Source organism: Sceloporus occidentalis, unplaced genomic scaffold (genome assembly GCF_023333645.1).
Source record: "Sceloporus occidentalis isolate IW3139 unplaced genomic scaffold, rSceOcc1.0.p SCAF_4, whole genome shotgun sequence".
Lineage (NCBI taxonomy): Eukaryota > Metazoa > Chordata > Lepidosauria > Squamata > Phrynosomatidae > Sceloporus > Sceloporus occidentalis.
The window spans coordinates 149,522,196-149,549,873 of NW_028316984.1; the positions used below are offsets into that span (position 1 = coordinate 149,522,196).

The window sequence follows — 27,678 nt, forward strand, 5'->3', positions numbered from 1 at the left end:
ACTGGAAACAATCATTTTTGCAGCATACCAATATTAATGGTTTCTAAATTACTAATAATTGCCCAAGACATTAACCGAGGCTACAAATTACAGAAAAACAATAGTGTTGTGGCAACTTAAAGGTGCCACCAGATGTATTATAGCATAATATTCTATGGCTGTCCCTCTGGGAACCTATGGAACCACTTAATAATAAGCTCTGTGAACTCACTAAAGCTTCATTTTGAGTAGACATACCTTAAATTGGGGTTTAAAATTATTACGGTAATTTTTCTTTCCCACAAGGAAATTTCTGCCAGAGTAGTTCAATATGTAGTAGGAAATTCATGTAGTTTTTCCATGGTTATTATTGTTATAAATTTGGAATAAAAAGTAAAACCACAGGCTCCCCCCTTTCTCTTTTTTACTTCCTTGGAAACATTCTTAGCCCTTTATAGAAAGTATTCCAGAAGCAGGGAGGGGGCAATCATGTAAACTTGCTGTTAGTGTGACACAGAGAAAATGAACAAATGCACTGATGGAAGTTATTGGGAAATTGGCATTCTGATCAAAAATAAGTTTACTTGGACGAATGCCCAGTTGAGCTCAATGGAACTTATTTTTGAGACATATTGCATGGAATAATTAAGTTGAGAGAGTTTTTAAAAATGTATTTATAAGTAAAATTCCGGTTGCCGACCTTATAAAAAACAAACATAAATTCTGCTATCAAGATTATAAAAGGACAGTTTATTGGTGCTACTTGGATTTTGTAGTCTTCCTACTTGTGATGGTCCTTGCTGAAGTTGTGAAGCCCATGAAACATGGATATGAATTCTATGATAATGATGAAGGAATTTCACAGCATTATTATTATTTTATTATCCAGCTTCATTAGAGAAGTTTCTTTTCGAAGTATCAGTATGCTAGTCTGTTGAAGTAGAGTAAAAAAAGAGAAACAAATAATTTGTGAATCATGTTTATTTTGAAGAGTGGCCCACACAAGCAAACATTTCTATCTAATGATAAAAATGAGAGGTTATCTTGGATTTCTCACATTGTTTTTCCTAGCTACTCCCAGTTTGTTGGCGGGTTAGCTAGAAATTGTGCTAATTTATACTTTTCTGACATAGAAACCATGGTGAAAGCTGAGCTGACAGCACATAATGCCGACAACAACAAAACTACTTGTCATTAGCAGAAAGATCCTTGTAAAATAACAAACGTTTCAACTTTCTTTTTTAAAAAATATGGAGCAATTTTAGTCCTCCAACCAAGGCAGGCAAGAGAAAACCACTCTTCGGTATTCAGTACCTAAGAATACCCTATGAAATTCATAGGGCCACATTCCCTCCAACGTTTTACAGGTGAAAACTGTTAAGTAAAACTGACTGGCAAAAATGCAGGATGAAAAAAAAGGAGCACTTCATTTAGTGTACAATACCCTCCAGCATTTCACAGATGAAAACAGGGACACATGTGGTCGGGCAACACTGTATAAGGGCAATAAGGTGAAAGTTATTAATGAGGAAGAACACACAAGCTAGAGGTGGCTATGGCAATTGCTTTTGCCTGAGTCTACTGTGATCTTGGAAGCAAAGCAGGGTCAGCCCTGGTTAGTACTTGGATGGGAGACCACCAATGAATACTGGGTGCTGTAGGCTATATTTCAGAGGAAGGAACTGGCAAAATCACCTCTGAGTATGCTGTGCCTAAGAAAACCCTTTGAAATTCATGGGATTACCATAAGTCAACAGGTGGTAAAAAAAGGACATGCACACAAACACGCGCGATAGTAAAAGCCATGAAATGTACATGGTGATAATGTTTAATAAGTGCATACCAGACCACTATGAGTTGCAGATTATGTAAAAAATGCTGGTATGTATTATATTCAGGAGTAATCTGGCCCTGTTGCAGAGCGCAGAAAGAAGTTGGAGAAGTCAGTCAACATAGGTTTGTTTCTTTTTAGCAACAATTCATGGCTGGACGCAAATGTGGATTGCATTGTACATTCCCTTTTTATTAATGGGAATAGTGAGCCACCCTCACTTGGTTTCTTAGATCTATGGACTAGATCTCATGCAGGGTTGCTGCCTAAAATATTAACCTGTGCGAACAACACTTTGTGCACATGGCAACTAATGGGAATGACATTTTGTTTTGAACTGTAGCATATGATACCATCTTTGTCTGGTTTGTGTAAGCAAACTCATTAGTGGACTTCCTGATAAGTTAACAGCTGAATTCTGTGCTTGTTATTTAAAAGTCAATCCTCCTGGATTTGTTAAGGCTTACACTAATGTAAATGCATATATAGTTTTAGCCTAAGCTATATATTCAAGTGTTAAGGTATTACATTTGAGATCCTTAATGGCAATGAAAGTCTTCTGGAATATTATACTCTGGAATATTATCCTCTGTATTTTAATTTGTTTACAAAAGTATTTTCTTGATCTATATAACATGATAGAGAGTGTCATGGTCTTGCATTCCATACCATCCTTTTAAACTCAAGGGATATAATTTCATCTTTCAATACTTCATTTAAAAAAATTCTCCATTTATACTTTTAAAATCAATCAGTTTCATTCATGTGTGTACAAATGTGTTTAGGTGATCTTGATAAATAGTTTTGTTAGCACCAATAAAAGCAGCTAAGTCCTCTATTTTCTCCAGAACCAAGAGGATTGTATCCAGAGGTAGAAATTTGTATCCACAGAAGGCTTTTATGTACAGATGATGAAGGGGTGATTTCTGCTAATTCCATGACTGGAAGTCTGGTCACAGAAATCTGGATTCAAACAAGTTTCTATTTATCAGGAGTACAGAGGAAATAATTACTTGCTAATACAAGTACAGTTGCCCCTCCTAACTCACAGATCTTAGATCTGCGACCTTGAAAATCTGCGGAGGGGCGACCTCTGCTATTTTTAATGGAGCACACTCCTGTGTGCGCGTGCACACAGGCAGGTGCATGTGCACACACCCCATTCAAACCTATGGGGCTTGAATATGCATGAGCCTCCATTTTTGTGGGGGAGTCCGGAACGGATCCCGATGAAAACAGAGCACCAATTGTATATAATAACAACAGTTTTCTTCTCCCATACTAAATGGACCCAGACTGGAGTACTGCATGACCATAAAATGATAAAGTATAATAACTAATAATGTTTCTACCAGTTTTGAAGAATACATAACACAACCAAAACACACAGACATAAATCCAAAATTCATATTAGAGCTATACCATTATTAGGCTTATCAAAATGTCACAAAACAGTGCCCAAACTTTCCCACTCTCAAGAATTCTTCTTCAGGCCAGATGATAAAGCAAAAGCTGAAGGACAGGGAAGTGAGAAGATGGCTGACGTGGCAACCATGCTGCCTGTATTTAGTCACAGGGTAAAGCAAAGGAGCAGATGTTCACAAAATGGTTTCGGGGTTGCACAAAGACCTGCCCCTAAGATTGCTCAGATGAAGTAACATACCATGATTGATCATTTTTTTGAAAATAAAAAATCCCGTTCTTTCCCAGCTGGAAGACAAGACTATCAATAGGTACTTGTCTTTATGACTAGATGCTGTTTCTACTATCAACAGTTGTATGCTTGTAAATACCAGTTCCTGGGAAAATGCTGTTGTGCTTGTGTCCTGCTTGTAGACTTTCCAAAGGCATCTGTATGGCTGTTCACCATGGGAACAGAACAGTGGACTAGATAGGCGTTTGGTATGGTCCAGCAGGACTCTCTTCTTATGTAAACTAAAACTATGTTATATGCAGAAAAGCTTTATTTTGTGTATATGCTGTTGATTTACAGGGAATGTAAAGACAGGCCTTATATGTGACATTTTTCAGTGTTCTTAGCTTCTGTTTCAAATATTCAAATGTATTGGTGGAGTATATGGAAATATTTCAGACTTTTCAGAGTATGTTATCCAGTTCTCCCTAGTATTCTTTTTGCCTCAGAAGCTTGCTCAAAAAACCACAGGAGACCAAATTGGAAGAAAGGCCACAACTTTATTAAGCAAACCATTGGAAGGGTTGGCATAAAGCATAAGGTCAGGATCTGAAAATATCAGACAACCCCATGTTTGTCTGATAGCAAAACCTGGTACCCACCAGGCATTGGGATGACCTAGGGGCTAATGAACACCACTTGACCGCACCACTGCCGTGTGTTCACATATTCTCTAAGCCCCTGGTCACCGGGAGGCGTCCTTGCGTTATGGCCCCCGCAATGGCCATACGCTTGCCCAATTTGCCCCCGGGTCCCTACTGACTCCCAAACCAGAGCTCCGTAGCCCTGGTACCACACCGTGCAGATCCTGGCCTATGCTGCCGCCCCACAGTTGTGACAGCAAACCCACAAAGAAAGCGGTGGGTGGGAGGGAGAAGCACACAGCCGTCTGCTCCCTTTCAGTTTGGCTCCTTCCCAGCTGGAGCCAAGCGCCGACTGAGGGCCGGAGCTGGCTGCGCGGCCTTATATAGGCCCCGGCTCCGCCCCCAGATCACCCGATCTGGGAGACTCCTCCTCCAGGGCAGCTAGCCAATGAGCTGCCCTGGAGGACCGGAACTCCCAGACCATAGAGCCCGGTCCCCAGAGCGTCGCTGGGCGGGAGCAGCATACTTCCGTCCCACACACCAATCAGGGGCCGGGGCAAGCCCCAGAGGCATCTGGGGCTTGTAGTTCGCGCCACATCTAGCGGCAAAGCGGCCTGCCTGCCGAGCCAGGCGGCTGCTTTTTAGCTATACTGAAACATTCCAACTAGTTTGCCTACTTTTACAAACTACATAAAAGGATGCAGATAGTAAAGTACAGGTATTCTTTACTGAATAAGTCTCCAGACTACAGTCAGCCCTTCTTATAAACGGATTTTTTATACACGGATTCAAGCATACACGGTTTGAAAATGCTCCAAAAACGTATAAATTTACCTTATTTTTCCATTTTTTATAAGGGACACTATTTTGCTATGTCATTATATTTAATGGGACTTGAGCATACACAGATTTTGTTATACACAGGGGATCTTGGAACCAAACCCCAGCGTATAACAAGGGTCCACTGTATTTCAAATAGACAAACAAACAAACCAGAAATCAGCAAAAATAGTAATATAACAGAAGATTTTTATAATTAAAACAAGCTAAAAAAATTGGGCATTTTTTTTTAATTTATACATGAGTATATATAGTACTTTATTTAGGATTAATAATTAGTTGATATGTTATAGAATGTATGGAGAGAGATCTTGTAGCACCTTTGAGACTAACTGAAAAAAATAACAAGTTGGCAGCATGAGCTTTCATGGACTTAGGTCTACTTTCTCAGATGCATTTGGTGGAGTGGAAAGCCAGGGACTAACATGGCTATATCTTTGAATTCTATCCTTCACAAAAGTTTTCAAAATGTAAATAAATGGACAGCAGGGATGGACAATTTATGGCTCCCCATTTTTTTGAATCAGCATTTCCAATCAAGCATAGCCAATATAGTTACTGGTGAGAGAATGGTGACAATTGCTGTCCAATAACATTTAGTAGGCTGTATATCACCCAAGTCTGAATCATAGTTTTGTTGTTTATTGTTTCTTTGAAATTAATTATCAGGTTCTTGTACACTATTAATAAAAGCTCCAAAAAGAGCATGACTGCTTGCCTCTTGCAGGTCTTATGTTTTAGTTTTTAATGTAAAACTTGTAAAACAAGCTGCATTTCCATCTTAAACCACAAAGAACCATCAGTATGTTTTTCAGAAAGATGACTATATGTACAATGGAAAGCTCTGCCATAGAACATTATACTGTTTTATAGCCTTGAAGAAATTTATCTCCCATTTATAGTATTTCCCCAGGCTGAGCATGTTGTTGTTGTTGTTGTTTTTGGTCTATTAACAAAAGAAAATTCAAATCTAAAACTCAGTAGTCACACTGCATGTGCCAGGTCAGGTTTCTATTCAGCACAGCATGAGCATGTTGAAGAAACCCTTTGCCATGTATAGTTGTTGGAACACAACTGCAGTCCAAAGCCGCAGCTGAGGTCATGAAGGGTTTATTAGTCAATTTTACCTAATGAGCTGTTCTGCCTTGTTCAGTGCTTCATGTGTTGTTGCTGATGAAGGTCTCTCAGCTTGTGGTCTGTAATAAATTCCACTTTTGCTTGAATACTATCAACCCTCCATATAGAATTTCATTTGTATATACACATGGTATGTGCTTTCAAATGCTGCTGCCAAATACAAGAAAAATCTCAGATGTTTTTAACTTTACACCTGATGAAATCATTTGTGCTACTTACCTTTAAACTTGAGCAGCATATTGCTGTGAAAACTAAGGCTGCTTCACAGAAATAAACCATGTTACACAAACAATAAAGGTTTGCAGGATGTTTGCAGTTGTACTCGCCCACCAACGCCAATTAACATAAACAGGTTTAGGAAGAGTGTGTTGGCAATTACTGTTGATGGAGATGATCACTGTGCTTTTCTCATATTCATTTGGGCATCATGAAGAAGAACATCACCAACTGTGATTCTTGCCAAGTGTGTGTGTGTGTGTGTGTGTGTGTGTGTGTGTGTGTGTGTGTGTTTTGCCTCCACACTTTTCTTGTTATGTGCCACCAAATCAATACCGACCTGCAAAGACCCTATTATAGAGTTTTCTTCATAAGATTGATTGAGAGGAGGTTTTGCCACTGCCTCCCTCTAGGGCTGAGAGTGTGGGACTTGTCCAAAGTCTGGCTGAAGAGAGATTTGAACCCTTGTCACCCAGAGTTCATGTCCAGCCACACTGTCACTTACTTTTCTCAACACCCAGGTATGTTTATTTAATCCACTAGTTAATTCAACTAGTAGCAATAAATATCTGTTTCTTAAAGTTCTAGAGGACATTTGGGTGGGTGGGGGGTTGTAACAGAGTAGTCTGATCTTTACCCTGGAAAGCCAATGCTAACTCTCCACACCACATCCAGTATGATAATATGCATGGAAGTGGACGTTCTTATGTATGGATGCACATATCTGTGGCTCCTGCCATGCGGATGGGAACAGTGGATGATCAGTATTTGCATTGTCACAGAAGGAATCTTACATGTCTGATGTTTAGACCTTGTGTGGACTAACATTAATTGTGCATCAGCCACAGAGTATGGCCAGTATGCCTGCACAGCCTAGGAGTCCCTTATGTTCAGTTCAGTATCCATGAAACACTGTTCAGGTAGCTGCATTACTTGTTGGACTTTTGTTTCAGTGCAGTGTAAAAGTAAACATATGAAGGGTTGTGTGTTCCCATCCTCTCTTTAATGAAGCCTTTTCTGCAAGGAATTGAAGTCCAGGCCTTTCTCCTTTCCCTCCTCACATTTCTTGGAGTCTTGGGGGGGGGGGGGGATCTGCCGTCCAGATGTTGGACTGCAACACCCAGCATTCCTCTGATGAGTAGGGCAGCTTGAAATTGGAGTCCAGCAATACCTGGATGGCTGCATGATATTCCTGATAAATTTGGGCACATCTGTGAAGATGCCCTAGTCAGATTTCCCCCCCCCCCCACCCGATTTACTGATAGGTAGACTAGAGATCAGAGCAGGTAATTAATATATAGCTGGTTATCTATGGTTTTAGTCAGCAAGTGGTCCTTTAACTGGCATTGCCAGTTACTGTACTGGGAGGGGGGGGTGAGTTCAGGAATAGCTACCATTCAGGAAAAAATACTGATGCATTGTGAAGCAGAAATGACTGAGAAGAGAATAAGTATTGTTGTGCAAGATCCCTCCCCCCCAAGGGAATAGCAATTGTACAATTTCAAGGAATCTTTTATAAGAATGGGATTGTACCATGCATCAGATCCCTCCCCTAGCAAGTTTATGGCATCTTTTTTTTTTTTTTACCAATGAGAGAATTTCATTCTCCAGCTTCGATATTTTGGGGGATAATGCTGAATTTTTATTTCTCCAAGATAATTCATATTCTTAAGGCTATACAAAATTACAAATACCATAATTGTGCCAAACTATATCAGTGATTTCGAAGATGAAAACAACAGCCCTAAAAAATAAGGCATGTTATTTGCCTGTATTCAGAGTGTAAAAAGAATAAATTCATCTTGATAGGTTTAAAAGCAAAAAAGAAATAATTTTATTTTGGAAAGTTCCTTGAAATATAGGTTGAATATGCCTTATCTGATATGCTTAGGACTAGAATTATTTTGGACTGGATTGTTTTGGATTTCAGTTATTTGTATATACATAATGAGCTATCTTGGTGATGGAACCCAAATTTAAACATGAAATCCACATAACCTGAAGGTAATTTGATACAATATTTTTAATAACTTTGTACTTGAAACAAAGTTTGTGTACACTGAATCATCAAAAAGCAAATGTGTCACTTTCTCGGCCACCCACACAAAAGTTTTGATTTTCAAAGCATTTGGGGGTTTTGGAGTTTCAGATAAAGGATACTCATTAATATACCTAAGTAAGTGAAACCCAATGGACAAAGATGAAGGCTAGTCAAACGTTGCCATTTCAGTTGCTTATCTAAGGGGGTATTAAGACAAAGTAGTTTGGATTTTTGTAAGTTGACTCTGAAGCCTGCTTTTACATCAAAGCAGTGGAGAACATGTTCTAGTGTGGGAGATGAGGTGCCCATGTCTTGAAGAAATATAAGAACATCATCTGCATAAAGGTTTAACTTATGCTCCCGCATGCCATGCAGCCAACCATGAATTTTAGGATTATTCCTAATGGAGTCAGCAAGGGGCTCTACTGCTAAGGCAAATAACACTGGTGACAGGGGACACCCTTGTTTGGTGCCTCTGCAGAGATCTATCCTTGGAGAGTCTTTCCTGTTTATATAAATTGTTGCTGTTGACCCTATATAAAGGTTTCTGACTAGAGCTGTGAACTGTGAACCAAAATTCATACCTTCCAGAACCCCAAAAAGATAAGGTCATTCTAATCTATCAAATGCCTTGAGGGCATCCAAAGATAACAATGAGAATTGAGAATGTGAGTGATTAGCATCATATATGATGTTCAGCGTCCTCCTAATTACATCAGCTAATTTTCGGCCTGGCATAAAACCAACCTGACTATCATGGATATAGTCGGTTATAAAGGTGTTAATCCTGTGAACTAGAATAGATAAAAGAAGTTTGGCATCTTGATTAATAAGTGAGATAGGCCTAAAATCCTTTACCATGGGATTATCTGCAGATGTTTTAAGAAGTGGAATGATTCTTGAGAGTTTCCAGCTAGGTGGTGGTAGAGAGGTAAAGAGTAATTCATTAAATAGTTTTACAAGGTGAGGGCACAGGTCCTCAGAAAGAATTTTATAGAACTCCCCCATGAGCCCTGGTGATTTGCCCGTTTTTAAATTTGCAATTGCGGATTTCACATCTCGTTCTGACATTGGATCCACTCCAACTGCTCCCACGGAGATAAAGGATACTCAACCTCTCCTTGGTTTTTTTAATATTTGAAAGCTCTCTTACAACCCATTTGTTATTTTATGGGTGATTTCACATTGGTAAATTGCGAGATTATAATAGCTTTGAATGTTCATATTTGAGGAAAGATCTACTAAAGTATTCAAGGAAGGGATCAAATAAGTCCCACATAAATCTGCATGGGAGAACTCAGTGAGAAAACAACTGTAAAGGAGATTTGGCAAAGGCAGGAATAATTGTGGGTGTAACAGAATAGGCACTGTTCCATGTTCTCACTACTTGTGCCTCTCATGGTCACAGGACATGCAGAAGGACATCCTAAGCAGATCTTAGCTGTATAAGAACAGGAAGGGGGCATATTAAAACCTAAGAAGCCAGTGAAATATCAATGAACATGATTGATGCATGACAGCTGAATGTAAGGGAAAGCATATACAAATATTCTGATCTATCAGGACCTAGAAGTTCTGGTTATGAAGTGTAAAGCCCTATACAGCTTATGTCCAGGCTACCTGGCAGACTATATCTTCCCATATAAGCCTACCTGGTCCCGGATGCTCAGGAAAGGCCCTTTTCACATGTATGGTTGGTAGGAACACAAGAGTGGGCTTTCTTGGTGGTTGCCCATAGGCTCTGGAATTTCCTCCCTAGGGAGATTAGACTGGCCCCCTCATTGCTGTCCTTCAGTTGGCAGGCAAATACTTTTTTCATTCAAACAGACTTTAAGAATTGAAGGGTGTTAGACTGTATTGTTTTACTTTTTGAAATATTTTTTACAGTGTATATTTTTAATATGATTGAAATAGTTTAATTTGGTTTCAATGGTGACTTCATACATTTTTAATTGAAATCTTTTTGCTGTGTAACCTGCTTTCAGTCCAAGTTTTGGGGAAAAGGTAGGATATAAATAAAGTTAACTACAGTAACAAAAATAATCTCAGTACGCTCATTAACCCTATTTGTACCTCTGCCTTCGAAGCAAGGAAGTACCTTTCTTTTTTCCGTAGTTTGTTAAGTTGGAGAAAAGTGGTTTTGCAGGTCAAGAGGACAGGCTATATATTAGCAGTATGGTGCAGGAATTATTACATCTAAGGATCATGCAAGATCGTCCCTTAACTTGGAAATGAAAAGAGAAGTGGGAATGTTCTTATCAAGATCCACATTGTGATTGAATACAAGAGTGAGGAAAATGTGGGACTGAATTTGAAAGAGAAATGCATAAAGTTGTTTTGCCAGGTCTTAAGCTACCATTTCTAATCTTCCTTTCATTTCTCATTCCAAATAAGGTCAGGTTCTTTTTTTTTTTAATGAAGTGTGCAAAGCCAAGAAATGTAGCGTTACATCAATAGTACGTCTATCCTTGCTTAGCTGCCACTGATTTTGATTAGAATGACAGCATACATACATGAAGCTGTGTTACAATAAATCAGGCCATTCATCCATCCAGCTCAGTAACTGTACACTAATTATAAACCCCCTGAGAAATTCATGATTTTCTGTAAGATCACAGATAGTTTGATTTCCTGTAGCTGCTTAAAATTCTATGCACACTAATGTAAAGTAATATAAAGAATAAATATGTTTTTATGAACACACACACACAAAGCTGTTAATAAAGATCCAATATGTTGGGTAATAAGTTCAACTCTATGATCTCACACTCACCTATGTAAATGCTTATAGTTTGTGAGAAATATATTTTTGCAGAATATTTTTGAAGCTTGAAATCAAATTTCAGTATGGATTTCATCATTATCAGTGGAAAGCTGAGCTGTTTGCGTGACAAGACCTCTGATGGTATTTACTTGCCATGGAAGGGAAATACTAAACATCTTGATGCTATTAGGAATGGAGGAAGCATAACTGCCTTAATACAAAAATATTGGCTCTTCTTCTAGTTCATGTTTGAATAAATGGAAGAAATGTGGTGTGCTCCAGCTTGTAGAGGATGATGTTCAGAAGATTTACATGATTCTCTAACTCCTTTGATGCTCAGAGGAAATTGTTTCTTAAAACTTTAGAAACCGAGTTTTAGGTTTTCTGGCACTCCCTCCCATCTCCTCACTGCAGGGGAGAAAGCACTGTCTGATCCAGGCCGTATTGAGTTTATTTGAAAGCAGTAACTCCCTGTTTCCCTTCATCTTCCAAACCTGTATATTTGGTTTTGGCACCAGCAAGACACCACAATCAAGGCTGGATTAGACATCAGTTTATCCCTACAATTAAAGGGCAGGGCAAGGGTTCATTAGCATCCAAGATTCTAAAGGACTCAGATTTTACCATAGATAGGAAGATCTGAATAAGCCTCTCGTCTTTGCAGAAAAGCACAGACAGAACAGAAAGAACAAACAATACCAACAAGAGCTTATAAACTAGTCAAGATGCCTAATAAGAGAAGTTGATAAAATAAACAAGAAACCTCTGTTTCCCTCTGTGATTGTTTTACTTTATATATTATCTTGTATGATGGGGCAAATCTTTGGGGGACATAGTTGTAAAGTGGGAAACAAAGTTGTAAAGAAAGTGCTTCACAAATATTACTTCTCTTATTTCTTTTTTGCCAGTTTGTACTGAAAATAATACTGTGAAATACTCATGCACAGGTTGCATCCGGACTGCAGAAATAATCAAGATTGACTCTCATGGCTCCATGCAAAGCAAACCTGGGATCTGTAGTTGGTTGTGACAAAAGAGATCTCTGGCAGAGAGGGGCAAATATCTCACAAATCTACGACTCCCAGAATTCCATAGCACCGAGCCACGGCAGTTAAAGTGATGTCAAACTGGATTATTTCTGCAGTGCGGATACAGTCACAGTTTCCTTGTCAAACACAAGTTTTTATTTAATGCATTTCTTAGCCATCTTCCCAAAATGGCTTACAACATAAAACATACATTTCAATCTCAGGAAAAGAAGTTCACCATCAGTTTTAAAGAAATTTATAAATAAACTAGTTAAAATCTAAAACAACAGAAGTAACATATATAATTGAAAACCTTTAAATTCAAATAGAACTTGGCCCCCGTTCCCACTATGTTTTAAAGTGATGTGCTGATCGCTTTATGTGTACCTCATTCCCATTGGAAAGGGTTTCAGACCCAACTGCGATTGGTCTGACTCACACTGAAGCAAGATAAATGCAAAAAAAATGCTCTTTTCAAACACTCGTTTTCTGGTGGTTCTTTTGGGGGAAAATCAATTCAGAAGAGTGTTCAACAGGTGTGGATGGCAAATCTGATTCTCAGGGAGGCAGGCAGAGCCCTACCAGGGCAAATTGTGGCAGGAGGAGCAGCCTCTGAAGCAGGGAAGAAGAGGACCCAGCAGCAGAAGGGAGAAAAGGTGGCTGGAATCCCCCCGGTCCCAGAGCCCTACAGGAAGGGGACTGGAAGCTGCCCTGGGAGGACCATGCTTCGGTCGCCCCTGAGCCTTTCTCTGGCCTTCAAAGGGAAAAGAGAAGAGGACCAAGAGACCAGGCACACTTGCCCTTCTTCTACCCATTTGCAATCTTTGGGTCTTTGCAAGGGACCAGCAGCACGAGACCCCCAAGGTACTGAGAGAGGGAGAGGAGGAAGGACACCTGCTGCGGTGCATTGCAGGGTGCTTTCTGGCTGTTTTTGTCTCTCCAAGCTTTGGAGAATGGGGCCAGGTGCAAGTTGTTTTGGGAGACTGAATGGGGTCTGCTTTTTGGCACTCTGGGGCTTCGTGGCTCCCACACTGGGTGACCATAGGTCCTCCTTTTCGAAGACACAGTACTCCCTTTAAGCCTTCTGTCCAAAAGTGTCCTCCATTTTAAAGCATGGGTTTCTAGGTACCCATTCCCACTAGTGAGAATGATAGGGATAAGGAAATAATTCGCTTCCATAGTGGAAACTACACACTGGCCTGAATCGAATCCACGACCCGGTGTCAGTGCAAATCACATACCAGTTTAAATGCAAGTGGGAATGAGCCCTAAGTGTTTGAAGCCCTCCTAAAACCAGGTCTAATTATGATAGATCTAATTATGTATTTTTTTTTCAAAGAGGAAGACCCTATCTCATTCCGGATTAGCTTAAAATTCTTGATGGCAATCCAGCATGTAGGTCACATGTTGGACTACAGCTTCCATCAGCCATAGCCAATGGCTATTATGCATTCCAACATGAAGCTAAGATTATTATAACGTAGGGACAAGTTCATGAAGATGTAACATTTCCTTCAAATAAACTGGGGTCCAATGTGTAAGGCTTTTAAGAAGTAAAACAATCCTTTGTATTGGATCAAGAAATATGGTGGCAACCAGTATAGCTAAATACAGCATTGGTGTAAATTGATCTGTCTAACCAGCTCCAGCAAGTACTCAAGTAGCCAAATTCTGTAACTGTAGAAGTTTCCAAGTCATCTTCAAAGGCAGCTGCACAGTGCAGTGTGTAGAACAGTACTCCAGTCTGAATGAAATTGTGACATGATATAAGTGATGCTTTGAAAGAGAATGTTATAGAGGAGAAATCTGTAAACATTATGAATTTCTTTCATTTTCAGACTTTTTCATCCAAATGTATACACTGACTATTTATTGTTGACAAGTGAATGAAACAATAATGCTAATGATAGCTTTTTCAAGCAAATAAAGGCATGCATTTTGAACAAATGCTGATATTAGTGTGGACACATAAAAAAGTCCCATATGCCCACCTAATTTTAACTACCGCCAGCTTAACCACAAATCATGAAGCAGCCCTGTTCTACTAAAATTTACTCCTCAAATCCAGACATACTGACTCTCTGATGGATAATATGAAGAGATGAGAACATTTTAGTGTCCAAGCACAGAGTTAGAGAGTGACTTCAAGAGACAACACAAAAGGAATGCTTTTTGTCTGGATGTATTGTCGGTGGTGTATTAGTCAATGAGGTAATTGATATTTGTGTCTTAGTTAAGCTGTGTTATGAAACATTTGTTGGACCAATTTGAAACCAAACTGGAACCAAAGTTTGGAACCAAACTTTCAGTCAGAACCAAACCATAACAGAAGCAGAAAATAACGTGGTTTGTTTCCTTAATGCTCAGAACTGTTTTTTACATATATATTTGGCAGGTCAAACAAAACTAAGCTGAACAGAAGTATGTTTGTATTGCCTTTTTGTTTAATGCCAGCATTTTAAAATGGCAGGTTGACCCTCGAATTTGCATGTCAGCCTGTCTGTCTGCCAGTCATGACAACAAATACAATGTTGTGGTTTTATATATAAAGCCTGAATGGGAAAAGTTGAGAGGTGGAATCATGGTTGCCTTACAAGTATGGCAACTCTACAGGTCTGGCATCAGCCTCACTAATAAAATAAAATCCAATGCTGTTTTATGACCTTGAATTTATGTGACTACAGAGGATCAAAGGATTTCTGTCCCACTGGACTCTAAGGTCTATAGTTCATGGCAAAAAAAGAGAGCGAGGGAAAAAGCTCATCAAAAAGAACATTTTGGTGGTGAGGCTTTTCATTTTAATAAGCTACAGCAATAAAAGAGCTGCTAGGTGTCCAAAAACATTCTCCAAGCTCACAGTTAAAATCACCTTTTCGTATTCCCCACATTGTTATTAGATCCATACAATGCCTCTGGTTTGACCATGCTGTTGAACCTTCTCATGCTGCAACTTATTCTGGACATACCTCTTTCCCCCATTAGTTCTCATTTTAAACTGAAACTTGTCAGATTTAAGATTAATGGTCCAAGACTCCTGCAGATTAATACAATAGTGTTACAAGCTTCTCAAGACAGAACTTTATTGTCATTGCAACTCCTTCAATACTGAAATAAAGCTGAGCATTCTGGCCTTGCCACCACACAGGGAAATAGTTTCATGCTATAGGAGTGTGTCTTTTTCATTAGAAAGAACAGCAGCACTATCCTTTTTTACTGGTCATGTCTGTAAAAAGGGGTTGAAATCTGTAAGAGTAGCCTTATACTTGCCTTCTGTACAGCAGACATCTTGGTATCATTACTGTAGTTCTGCAATTCACTCACTAGACAAAAAGAACCAAAGGCATTAAGAACAACTGAGGCTTTGCACAGTCAAGAGCTCCTTGAATAAATGCTGTTTTAGTTTTCCGCAATCAAAATTAGGTCATATGCTTTGATAATGCATGTGTCAGGTCTGAGCTTGTTAAATATAGTGAAACATTATGTTACCTACCAAAGACTGTGTTCCTTAACTGACAGAAACAGGCAAAGAAAACAACAATCTTGATTCATAGGAGATTTGATACAGCTTGGTTTGCATAAACAATAGAATAACATGGTTCCCTAATACTTAGAATCATTGTCTGCTGAAGCTGAGTAGAATCCTGATGCAGAGTTCACTGTACTGCTCCAGTCTGCAAGGGGAATACCATTTCTGAGTGCTCTTGATGTTAAAAAAAAATAGTGCATCAGTAATCTTCTTTGGTGATTAGCCATCAGAATAAGAAAATGCCTGCAGACATTACTGTCATGCCCTGCTTCTAGGACACGTACATGGACTCTTGACTCAGACTGAAGCAGTGGACTTGATGGGACTTGCTGCTGAAGCAGAGCAGGAGGAGGCTCCAGAGCCACACATCTCAGAGACAGACCAGAGTCCTGCCCATTCAGATAGAGAAAACAACTTATTTATACCTACCTTTGCAGAGTGGAGACAACAAAGGGAGGGCTTGAGGAGTCTGAGAGGGTTTAAAGGAAGCAGCAATTAATTAAACAGCAGCTTCATTGAGTTGCTGATCTATACATTCCCAGCCCTGCCCTCCAGGCATTGTTGGAGATTATCTGACCTACCATCATGTTCCTGAACTCTGTGCTTGACCGGGACTGTGTGTGTTGACTCTGGATGCTGTATACCTTACCTGGACTATGTTTGTTGACTCTGGATGCCATTTACCTGACTTGGACATTGCTGAACTCTTTTTAGGACTTAAGGCCTGTATTTCTTAAAGGAAAGTAAGTGCTGAACTGTAAGTTGCTCTGTGACTTGACTTGCTCATTAGCTGCTGGCTATCAGTTGTGTAGCAATCAGCCTGTGGCTGGTTGCCTGGGCTGTGTGGGGGACAATTATCTATGATGTGTGGTTTATCTGCTAACTTCTGCATATGGAGAAAAAAAAGGAGTGGCCATGACTGGCCCGCCTGAAAAATTGGGGCACCCAGTAGCAGGCAGTCTTAATGAATAGATTACAACAGGGACAGATGGGCGCATACGATGTTGGTAGGACTAATAGTGGACCTGACTCCTCCTTATTCATACATTAGTCTATCATGTGGCTAATAAATGAATAGTGCTTATGTGAGACAGGTTTTAAATTTAATTGTCTGGTCCATTTCTTGGACCTAAGTGCAAAGAGCTGAAGACCTTCCTGTTCAGTTCACCAAATTAAGCTGCTGAGTGTGCCCCAGGTGGCTGAGATGAGCAACAACTGATAAGGATTTCGTTTTTAGTATATTACTATATTTTTCTTGTATTTTATTATATTGTATTGTTGTGTTTTATTGTTCTTGGTTATATATGTCCAGTGTTCCACCCTTTGATGAAAAAGGTGTTGTTGTTGTTAATAATAATAATGCTGTTGTTAATAATTTTTTATATATATAAAATTACCAGCTTGGTAGATGAAGGGAATTCTATGGATATAGTATATCTTGATTTCAGTAAGGCCTTTGACAAGATTTCCCATGACATTCTTGCAAACAAGCTAGTGAAATGTGGGCTAGACAAGGCAACTGTTACATGGATTTGTAATTGGTTGACTGGCCAAACCCAAAGGGTGCTCAACAATGGCTCCTATTCATTCTGGAGAGAAGTGACCAGTGGAGTCCCACAGGGCTCTGTCCTGGGCCCAGTGCTATTCAACATCTTTATCAATGACTTGGATGACAGAATTGGGGGCATGCTTATCATATTTGCAGATGACACAAATTAGAAGGAGTAGCTAATACCCCAGAGGACAGGATCAAAATTCAAAATGACCTGAATCGATTAGAAAGCTGGGCCAAAGCTAGCACGGTTTTATTATGGGATTTTATCCATTTTATGCAATGTTTTAATGGTTTTTTTAATTGTTTGTACACCGCTTTGATCTGCGGAAAAGCGATATATAAAAAATTATTATTATTAAAATGAGATTCAGTACGGAGAAGTGTAAGGTACTGCACTTATGGCGGAAAAATGAAATGCATAGATATAGGATGGGGGACACCTGGCTGAATAAGACTAGGGAGATTACCACACTGGAGTAAAAACGTTCCCCAATGCGTTCTCATGGGCTCGAGCACGGAGCGTGATGGGAACCCGATGGGGCCCAGAACGCTAGTTTACTGCACGGCGGAATGGCGCCGTCGCCGCCGGGCGTTCCCATTGGGTTCCCAATGTGTTCCAGGAGACGCCATTTCTGGGAATGGTTTGAAACTGACCCCAGAAATGGCGTCTCCTGGAACACATTGGGAACCCGATGGGAACGCCCGGAGGCAACGGCGGTGTTCCGCCGTGCAGTAAACTAGCGTTCTGGGCCCCATCGGGTTCCCATCACGCTCCGTGCTCGCACCCATGAGAACGCATTGGGGAACGTTTTTACCCCAGTGCAGTAATCTCCTATGTGTGAAAGGGAGAAGGAGGAAAAACATCACTGTTCAGGCTGGAAACTGGCCTGGACATTAAATGGTGGTTCCTGCCAGAATCTATCCTGGCTCTGAAAGACAGTGGCAGCAGAGCTAGGAAACTCCACAGGGACATTTGGGTAGTGTAGACAATCTACCCAATGTCCCTGCGGAGAAAAAGTGACAAGCAGTGACTCTGGGGTGGGTTTGGGGACAGGAGCCCATTTGGACTTTTGCCCCTAGTGTATACAAACCCTAGGCGCTTCTTGTGGATATAATTCTGCAAACTGGAACTTGACTTCAAGCCTGTCTCTACATCTGTGATGTTTACGCAAGTAGTCATATCTGTTTGTTTGCTTATTTATAACCTACCTACCAACCATGGGAGATTACAGTGCATTTAAAATATAAAATAATAGCAAGAATTCTTAAGGGTCTATACATGTTTCCCCTCAGACTTTAGTTGTTCCAGGTGTTACGCTGCTTCTGGCAAATCTCAGAGGAAAGGGTTGCTGAAACAGCCAGATGTTAAGTTTTTACATGATAAAGGTTCTTCACTGGGGCTAGAACTGCTGCTGTGTCTCATATTTTGACATCGCCAACATGTTTACAAGCTTCCCCTTGTCCTCAGATGTTTCAGCTGCCTCAAAGACAAAAAGGTGTATCAGGAAGATATATGTACAATACAAGACCATGTGCATAACTCTCATAATTCTCTACTTCAGTTTAAGTAACTTTCTTAGTACAGTAATAGCATTTCAGTAATTTTATACTTTTTGTTGCCTTAACCCCTGGATGTTACTTTATCTATCATCCACGTGCATACATCTTTTGGATCCCATAGACATCTCTTTACACAAAATAATTTAGTGTCCTGGGGATTTTTACATGTGTTATGTCTTGAATTATTTTATTCTTAGCCAGCACATTGGGAATAAATCTAAATGCTGTCCTTGAAAACTACATTAATACAGCATATGAAACAGATTATGAAGGCTGAGGTGTCTGAGGAATTTTGGTTTTTAAGCAAATTGTCATATTCTGTTTTTTCTGTCCAAATAGTCTTTGATTGTTAAGCCTCTGATTGTAGTTGCTGAAATTTAAAGCAAATGTATAGTTGGTTCAAGGATATTAAAACACACACACACACAAACCCTTTTGTTGCAAAGGCAGATTGTGTATTATAAAATGCTTTATAGCCCAAAGGATGGTAGTGGAAATCATCCCAGCTCCTTTAATTTTTAAAAAGAATTTCCCCCTTCTTTTCAGCTGAAGAGCTTCCAAGAAGGGCTTTCAAAGGTCAATAAAAAGTCTTACAACTTGAAAGGCAATAAATTTGGCCCAGTATCTATACATGTGTCATTTTGGAATCCAAAATAATTTTTCTCATCCTGAATTTATCAGTAGAAAGGGGATATATATTTATAATTTAAGGCACTGGCTGTTCTGTACCAGTCTGTTTAAGCATATGGATTTTTTAAAAAGAAAAGAAGGGCTGACTTGAAACTGGAATCATGTTTGGTTTTAAATATTCAATTTGGGGAACAAGTAGAGATACAGCAGAGGCTGAAAATACACCTGATAGCTATATTTGAATGCCTAGTTTGATGACCTGATGCATTCATATTGACTGTGCACTCAGCTGGATAGAATCCCTTTAAGAAGTAGTGGTTTGTTTTCTAAAGCACTGAGGCATTGGGTTGGGGGATAAAATAGCTGTTAAGAGAGAGAGAAAACTGATAAAGCCAGAAGAGTTCAGGATCTCCTAACCATTCTTTTCATTTTAAAAATTTCTGCAGGTGAGAATAAAAGGGGTGAGTTGTTTATTTTCAGGTACTGTAATTATTTTATTTAGCTAGCAATGAGCAGTGAGCATATGTTAATATCTGTCAACAACTGACCAGTAGAAGTTCTAAAAACTCAAATGTCAAAGATACTGAGAGAACATGTTTCTGCAAATTAGCAGCACAGAATTTGTATTATTTTTAATAATCCCATAATAAGAGCAAAAGCCAGCAGAACTCTTCTTGGATGAAGAAACAAGTAGATACTACACTCAACCTATAAATAGTCATGCAAAGGTAACTAGGGAGATGCTCAGCTTATCTCCATCAGTAATAGATTTCCTTATTCCAGAAGAGCAAAAATATTTCCCAAAATAGCTGTAGCTAGAATATGGCTGCTGGCCTCAAGCCACTTCCTAAAGCTGTGAGAAATGTAGTAGGTGCTGCCACATGCTCCTTCAACCATCACTCCCAATAAGCTCAGGAAGAATAGAAGGTCTGATAAATCTCTGGGTGATTTGAAGTAGATTGGCAAGGATTTTCAACTCACAGTTATTTAACAATTGCAATATCAAAATGGCTACTCATCCACACAAAAATATATTAGTGAAATGACAAAACGTTGGGGTAACCAAGAGTGGATTTATTTTTGGAAGAACTGCAAAGAAACTCTGTTCAGGGCTTGTGCTCAAAACAAATCCATGGGCTCAGAATTCTTTATTTCTTTGTTTATGTCTTTGGAACCATATGTCTGAAACACTGAGTTTGTGGACTCAGAGTTCTAATAATACTCTGATTTCTAATACCTACTTCAAATGTAGCTAAGCCTGTGTTCTGCTGAAAGATTAGAAACTTTATCTTGTGGGAGTACAAACTCCCTCCACCAGCATGCCTGTGGTTTGAATCTGCCCATCCCTGACATAGGAAATAGGTGTTACTTCTTCTGTTATGGAGTACCAAAATCCCCCGAGAGAGAATTCGCTTGTGGCACTGACAGCAAAAGATGGTTCTAATACAGTGATTCTGTGGGGATGACCAACAGCATTGGTACACCTAGAATTTGCCAGTACTGAGGAGCAGAAGCAGTGATCATAGCTGGTTCCTTCCATTCATTGTTAAATTATTTTAAGTTTCCCATTTGTTGGTCCATAAAAAGGTAATAGTGGGTGTCATTAACAATTGATATAGAGGTAGTTCAAAACAAAAACAAGTGTGAAATAATGCAATTAACATTAGTAACATTTAATTTTTTATTATTTTTATACATATCTTGTATTTCATTGTCAAAATGTCTGTCTAATTCCCCCTTTAAGGTGGTAAGGTAGATGCTACCTGTTATTATGACCAGTTGTAGACATGGTGCACAATAAATAAAATAAAGATTCAAAACAATAACTATACTTCTTGTATTTTCTGTTACTCTTTCACAGTCTGAATTTGAGCTCAAAGTCTTTCATATCCGAGGAGAACATGCTTCATCAATAGCAAAACTTGAGGAAGACATTACAAATTTGAAAAATGAACTGGAAAATAAATTGTACAAAAGAACTGAGGAAACAAAGGATGTCTGCATATCCACTGAGGATGATTTCCCTCCAAAGTTATACAGAAATGTCTGCATACAAACAGACAGAGAAACCTTTATAAAGCCAACTGAAGATGAAAGCCGAACAGTCAAGAATAACCAAATAATACCTAAGAAACTTTCTATACCTTTTCTGAATAATAGTGCTTCTGGCTCAACCGATCATAAAGAAACAGGTGGTCATGGCCTTGTCTCAGGGAATGTTGCATCTCAGTTTGATCAAAGGTTGCCTCCTCCACCTCCTCCTCCTCCTCCTCCACCTCTTCCACCTTTGCTATCTGGTTCTGTCCCTCCACCACCAGCTTTACCACCAGGCTTGGGAACCACTCATCCACCGCCACCCCCTCCACTTCCTGCACCTTTTGGAACTCATCAGCCCCCACCGCCTCCTCCACCAGGACCTCCTCCATCAGGAGCAGGGCCTCTTCCTCCTCCCCCACCACCACCTCTTGGATCTAGTGTCTTCCTATCATCAAGTCAAGGTCCACGAAAACCTGCAGTTGAGCCCTCCTGTCCTATGAAGCCACTTTATTGGAACAGAATACAAATAAAAGACTGCAGGTAAAGTGATTTCTTCTTGTTACTTTGACACATACTATTGTATTTTCAGTCAGGTATGCAGTCAATTGCTGATTGGTCATATATTATTTTGATATATATGATTGTAACACAGTACAGTATCTCAAGATACTGTACAATGAAAACAGACTAGATTCCCCCCTCCAAAAAAAAGCCCATGAGAAATGTTCAAGTCAGTTTTGAAAAGGAAGAGTCTGAGAAGCAGAAAAATAGCTTATTTTGGATGGTTCATTTTCATGGAGCAAATATCCAATCATCCAATCCTCTGTCTTTAAGTTCTTTTCAGAACTAGACCCTACAGCATATACAAAAACTGTAATCTAAAATTGACATGAAGTATTTTCAGTATATCTTGAGGTGCGGGTTACAAAGACTTTTATCCCCATGAGACACTCTGCCATCAGAGATTTCCCTAAGGGCCCAAACCTAATGGGGAAGGGTGGACTGGCATTCCAGCAGCCTGGACTACTATAGTAGTATTGTATTAAATAGGATCTGAGATCCCATTTAAATAAATTCAACTCAAAAGTACATACAAAGAATTTATGGAGGTGGGGAGACCATAGCCAGTCAACCATAGCCAGCTTCTAATATGAGTCACATTGGAATCATGACATCGATGCAACAGTATCAAATGCCCCTGCTCCCAAAAGCAGAGTGTGAGACAAATCCCAGTCAGTGTGCTAAGTTATACCTAATATATCAAACCTTAGTTCCAGTTCTTGCCCTTACCTTTTTTAGAAAGAGAAAAGTAGTAGCTTATCTTAACATCAGTGTTGCAGGTCGGTGCCCCACTGCATAGTCTCATATATGTCTGCAAAGAGACAAAACAAAACAAAACAAAACAGAAAACACCAAAACCAAAAAACCCTTTTCTTAAGTTTTTCACATATGTCTTTCTATTAAAGTTAATGTATTCCTCTTCCCTAAAGAAAAACTAATGATAATAATAAAATATATTTATACCAGTGTAGAAATCATGCAGCCATCCAGATGATGTTGGACTGCATCTCCCAGAAGCCATAGCCAGTGGTATAGACTGCATAGTCCCTACCCCACATATATAATTCACTGGACCATCATCTAACTTTTCCTTGACTTCTGGGAGAAAGGTCAAAGTAACAAGTCTCCCTTCCATATAGACTGATATTAAAATATACAGCATGTTGTTTCTTGCCAGTCTTTCATTTTATGTAGTCCTGCAAATATAGCTTTCAGTCTGAAGACATATCCATTTCCCTCTGCCTTCCAACATTTCTCTTGTCTTTATCTAAGAATTCTTAAATCAAAATAAGGGACAATTTGTATGTGACATGTTCCATTTATATGTAGTTGCCACTATCCTAGATCCAGAATATTACCAACCTTGACCGCCTCACAAAGGCGGTCAAGACAGCTCTCTTCCAGCAGGCCTTCTCAGATTAATTTGACTGCTCCATCAACTTCCCATCTGCTTGATTTTGTTATTATTTGTCTTGAATTGTCATTTTAAATTTGAGGGTGAGTGGGTCTTTGGGTTATAGGGTTTTTATGATATTAATTATTTTGTATTTTAATGCTGTTTTAAGGTTGTAAGCCACCTCAATCCAACTGGAGAGATGGGATATAAATTATGTGAAATCAAAGGCTTTCATGGCCGGCATCCATAGTTTTTGTGGGTTTTTCAGGCTATGTGTCCATGTTCTAGAAGAGTTTCTTCCTGACGTTTCACCAGCATCTGTGGCTGGCATCTTCAGAAAAAGATGAAAGATGATCTTCTCTGAAGATGCCAGCCACAGATGCTGGTGAAACGTCAGGAAGAAACTCTTCTAGAACATGGACACATAGCCCGAAAAACCCACAAAAAACAATATAAATTATTGTTGTTGTTGTTGTTAGGTGCTCTTTTATTCCAGAAATATTATTTTTTAAATAAAATCTGTTTTTCTAAAAACAAATGTTAGCAAATGGTGCTGTTCATTATGAGCTAATGTAGTATTTTTCACTGGACTAGGACTTTGGGAGACCAGGATTTGGATCCCTACTCAGCCATGGAAACCCACCAGATAACCTTAGACAAACCTGATCGCCTCAGAGGAAAGCAAAGGCAAACCCCATCTTAATAAACCTTGCCAAGAAACCCTGTAATAGATTCCCCTTATGGTCATTATGAGTCAGAAATTATTTCAGGGTGCACAATAACAACAGCAACATTAATAATATTTTATTAAAACATTACCTCGTTATTATCTTTTGAAAATAGAATAAACTCAGTTACAATGTTTAAGAAATATTACCAAAAAAAATTATAAAAAATGACCTCACAGGGGTATTTTAGAAGCAATGAGAATATATTATCAATAATACTGCAACACTGTACCAGTCTCTAAAGGTTTCTCTTAAAACAGTGTCATTAGTTACCCCAAATATGATGCAGTACAGGTAATACTGTTGCATGTAGTATGATACATCCAAGCTCTGAAAGGCACTTTCCTTTATCTGAAATCTGTCAGATCTGATTCACTGAAGAACTATTGTGGTTGCAAATTGTATACCTTCTCCCAAAAAGTAAAAACATGAGAAAAATCGCTTAATTTCTCAAAATAAGTAAATGAGAAAATATATAAAGTGATATTTCAAGGTAGAACTGGTTGTCTGAAAAGCAGACTGAATCCAGTTGGACTCTACTGAAGTATGGAGCCAGATTTGAATAAAGTCTGCCATGAAGAGCCAAGCAAAGCAAAAATAAAATCTTGTAGCTCTGATGATCTTGCTCCAAAGTAAGTATTACACAACATGTCTATGATAATAACAGCAATGTGGTGAAAAAATAAAGCCATAAATCCTTAGTAGTTTATACTTTGGGATATGGAGTTTCTGTATGTAGTAATATAAACCAGATATAGATACACTAAATATGCATGGGTTTCTAAATATGTGATAAGGTATTAAAAGTGTTGTTTTAAGAGATAATTTGTGAAAATTCCATTTTGGTTTTTTTCTCTTAGCAAAAAATCAGGGCCAACATTATGGGAATCATTAGAAGAACCCAACATATATGATACAAGTGAATTTGAATATTTATTCTCCAAAGAAACAGCTCAGGAAAAGAAAAAGCCGTTATCAGAGTCATATGAAAAGAAAACAAAAGCCAAAAAGGTATTGTCACATGCCCCAAAGGGTGTTGTTTGGTTGTTTGTTTTGGTAAGCTCCTTTTTTAAAAAAATTGAATATGTTATTTTATTTTCATAATGTTAAAACAGTATAACATCAGTGGATTTAGCAAGTATCTACAAACAATTATTTTTAAGAGATGAGAGACCAAATAATCTGTTACTGTTTTACTTTAAATTTCTTTTCTTTTCTTTCTTTTTTCATTTTGTGGGTACCCTGTGCTGACTAAATTCACCTCAAAATTACTTCAGTCTCTCAACTGGTTTTTTGAAAATAATACAATGGTTGGAATCCTGTTAGTGTGCTATGCCAGTGTAACTGCGCTGGCACTGGTGGCAGCAGGAGCAAAAAAGCCATAGGTATTGTCACCATGAAGGAAGTAAGACATTGCAGAAATAGCTTATTCAGAGCCAACATATTTTGTCAGTTTTCCCTTGCATGGCCAGTGATGTGGATTTTCTGGAAAAAGTAGAAGGAGAAACTTTTCCCTTGCTCTAAACAATTTTTCTGGTTTAGTACATTTGGGTTAAATATTATATTCAAACACATTCAAAACTTTGTATGGAAACTATTTTATTGGCATAATCCTAATATTGTAAAGAGAATAGCATATGCTTCCAAAACGTGTAACAAAAATTAATGCACCTGAAAGAACTATAGTCAATACCTTAGAGAACTGTACCATATAGATCTGCAACAGTTCAACTTTTTGGCTTCACTGACTCACTTTCTGCAGTACTTATCTGTTCCATTTCAAGCTGAGGGAAAAAAATCAACTAGCAAAACATTTTATTTCACTAAAGGATGTATGTGAATCTCTGGGACAGGCAACTTTCTAATATTGTTAGTCTGTTCCTCTGAGGAACAAGATTTATCAATGCTTGTTTCCTTAGAAAAAAGACTAGAAGTTCATATCCAATATTTAGCCCATCTAACATGATTGACTGCAATACAACAGCATAGAAAATTATAATTAAACACACACACACACACACACACACATATATATGGTTGCCATAAGTAAAAATGACTTGAAGACACAAAACAACAACAACAACAACAACAACAACAACATGTGGTGTCAAAAAAGTTTCCAAGGAAACAATATAATATTGAATTTTCTCGCAATCTGGTATTGCATTTTACAACAATATAGCATTTTCCATGGAAATTTTGAGCCCCATATCTCTGACCACTGCTGACTAACTCTGGAAGTTGAACCACTAGTAGTGAATTGTAATGCAATTTACAACTTTATTCTAAGATTATAGAGGTAAGAAAATATGTCAGTTTCACCTTGTTTCATTTTATCACAAGTTCTTATTGTCAAATTTAAGGTGGGAGAATCATGTTTTGGGGTACTCATACCAAGAGGAAACTGAAGTAAATACACAAGCATCTGCAGTGTCCAAATTTATTTCCATGCCTGCATGCAGATGTTACAGTGAGTTTTAAAGAAGAAGCCTAATTCAACAGTATGATCCTAATTCAATAATATAATACACAGAATAAACAGAAATTCAAAGCCATACTTAAAAGAATTTAAAACACCCAGTGCCCTCTGCCTGGATGTATTTTGGTGTGTTTCACTTTCTCCCCAATCTGATTTGTAAAAGTCAAATGCATTTTTGTCATTAACTTCCCTCAAGTCAACCCTGACTCATGGCAACCCTGTGAATCCAAGATCCCCTTTCCTCCACTGCTCTGCTTTGTTCCTGTAAATTCAGGCCCATGTTCTCCTTGATGGGAGTTGTTAATTTTGCAAAGTTCTTACCCTGCCCCCCCCCCCCATGAACAAAGTTCTCACCCATCTCTACTTAGCACTAAGTCCAAGCTTAATTGCAGTTTTGCAGGGAAAACATGCTGATAGAGTGGAGCAAACTTCATTCCTTCATCATGCTGATATACTTCAGTTTGAACTGGCTCCTGACATACCATATATGTAAAAGTTGGGAAGGTTTTAGGGCCAAAATCATGGATTTTGATATGATCCATGGATAAGTCGAGGGTAAAACTTAGGAGAGAAGGTTTTAACATTGGATTGAGGAGGGAGGGAGAGAGGGAGGGAAGGGAAATGGGATGTTTGTTGGGGAGAGAAGGTTTACACATCGGATTGTAAAGAGTAGGAAGTAGAGTTAAATGTGGTTTTTGCTGGGGAGAAAAGATTTTAACATCAGACTGGGAAGAGAGGAACTGGAGAGAAATGGGGTGTTCGGTGGGAAGAGAAGGTTTTAACATTGGAAGGAACTGGAGGGAAATTGGGTGTTTGGTACGGAGAGAGATCTGGAGGATGAAGAGGATGGGGAGAGAAGGTTTTAGCATCGGATTGGGAAAGAAATAATGTCTTTCACATATGTGCATGTGCACGCACACTTCCTGCCTTGGTAGTTCTTTCAAAAATCACTGCCAGGCAGGGAGAGTGGATATTGGGACAGTGCTTCTTTTAGGATCTTTCTGAGCTGTATTCTATATTGAACCATATATATGCCGACCTGGGGTTTTAGGGTCAATTTTGGGGCATAAATTTTGCTATTTATAGTAGAGTT

At 38.9% G+C, this 27,678-nt stretch overlaps 1 protein-coding gene across 4 annotated transcripts in view; it reads left to right on the forward strand.

The window, feature by feature from the left end:
• FMN1 (formin 1) overlaps positions 1-27,678 on the forward strand; it is a 220,154-nt gene that overhangs the window by 112,899 nt on the left and 79,577 nt on the right. For all 4 annotated transcript variants that reach the window (XM_089521999.1, XM_089522001.1, XM_089522000.1 and 1 more), the window contains 2 exons: positions 21,246-21,961; positions 24,967-25,117. In XM_089521999.1, coding sequence (XP_089378125.1) covers positions 21,246-21,961; positions 24,967-25,117 — 867 coding nt within the window. The remainder of the gene's footprint in view (positions 1-21,245; positions 21,962-24,966; positions 25,118-27,678) is intronic.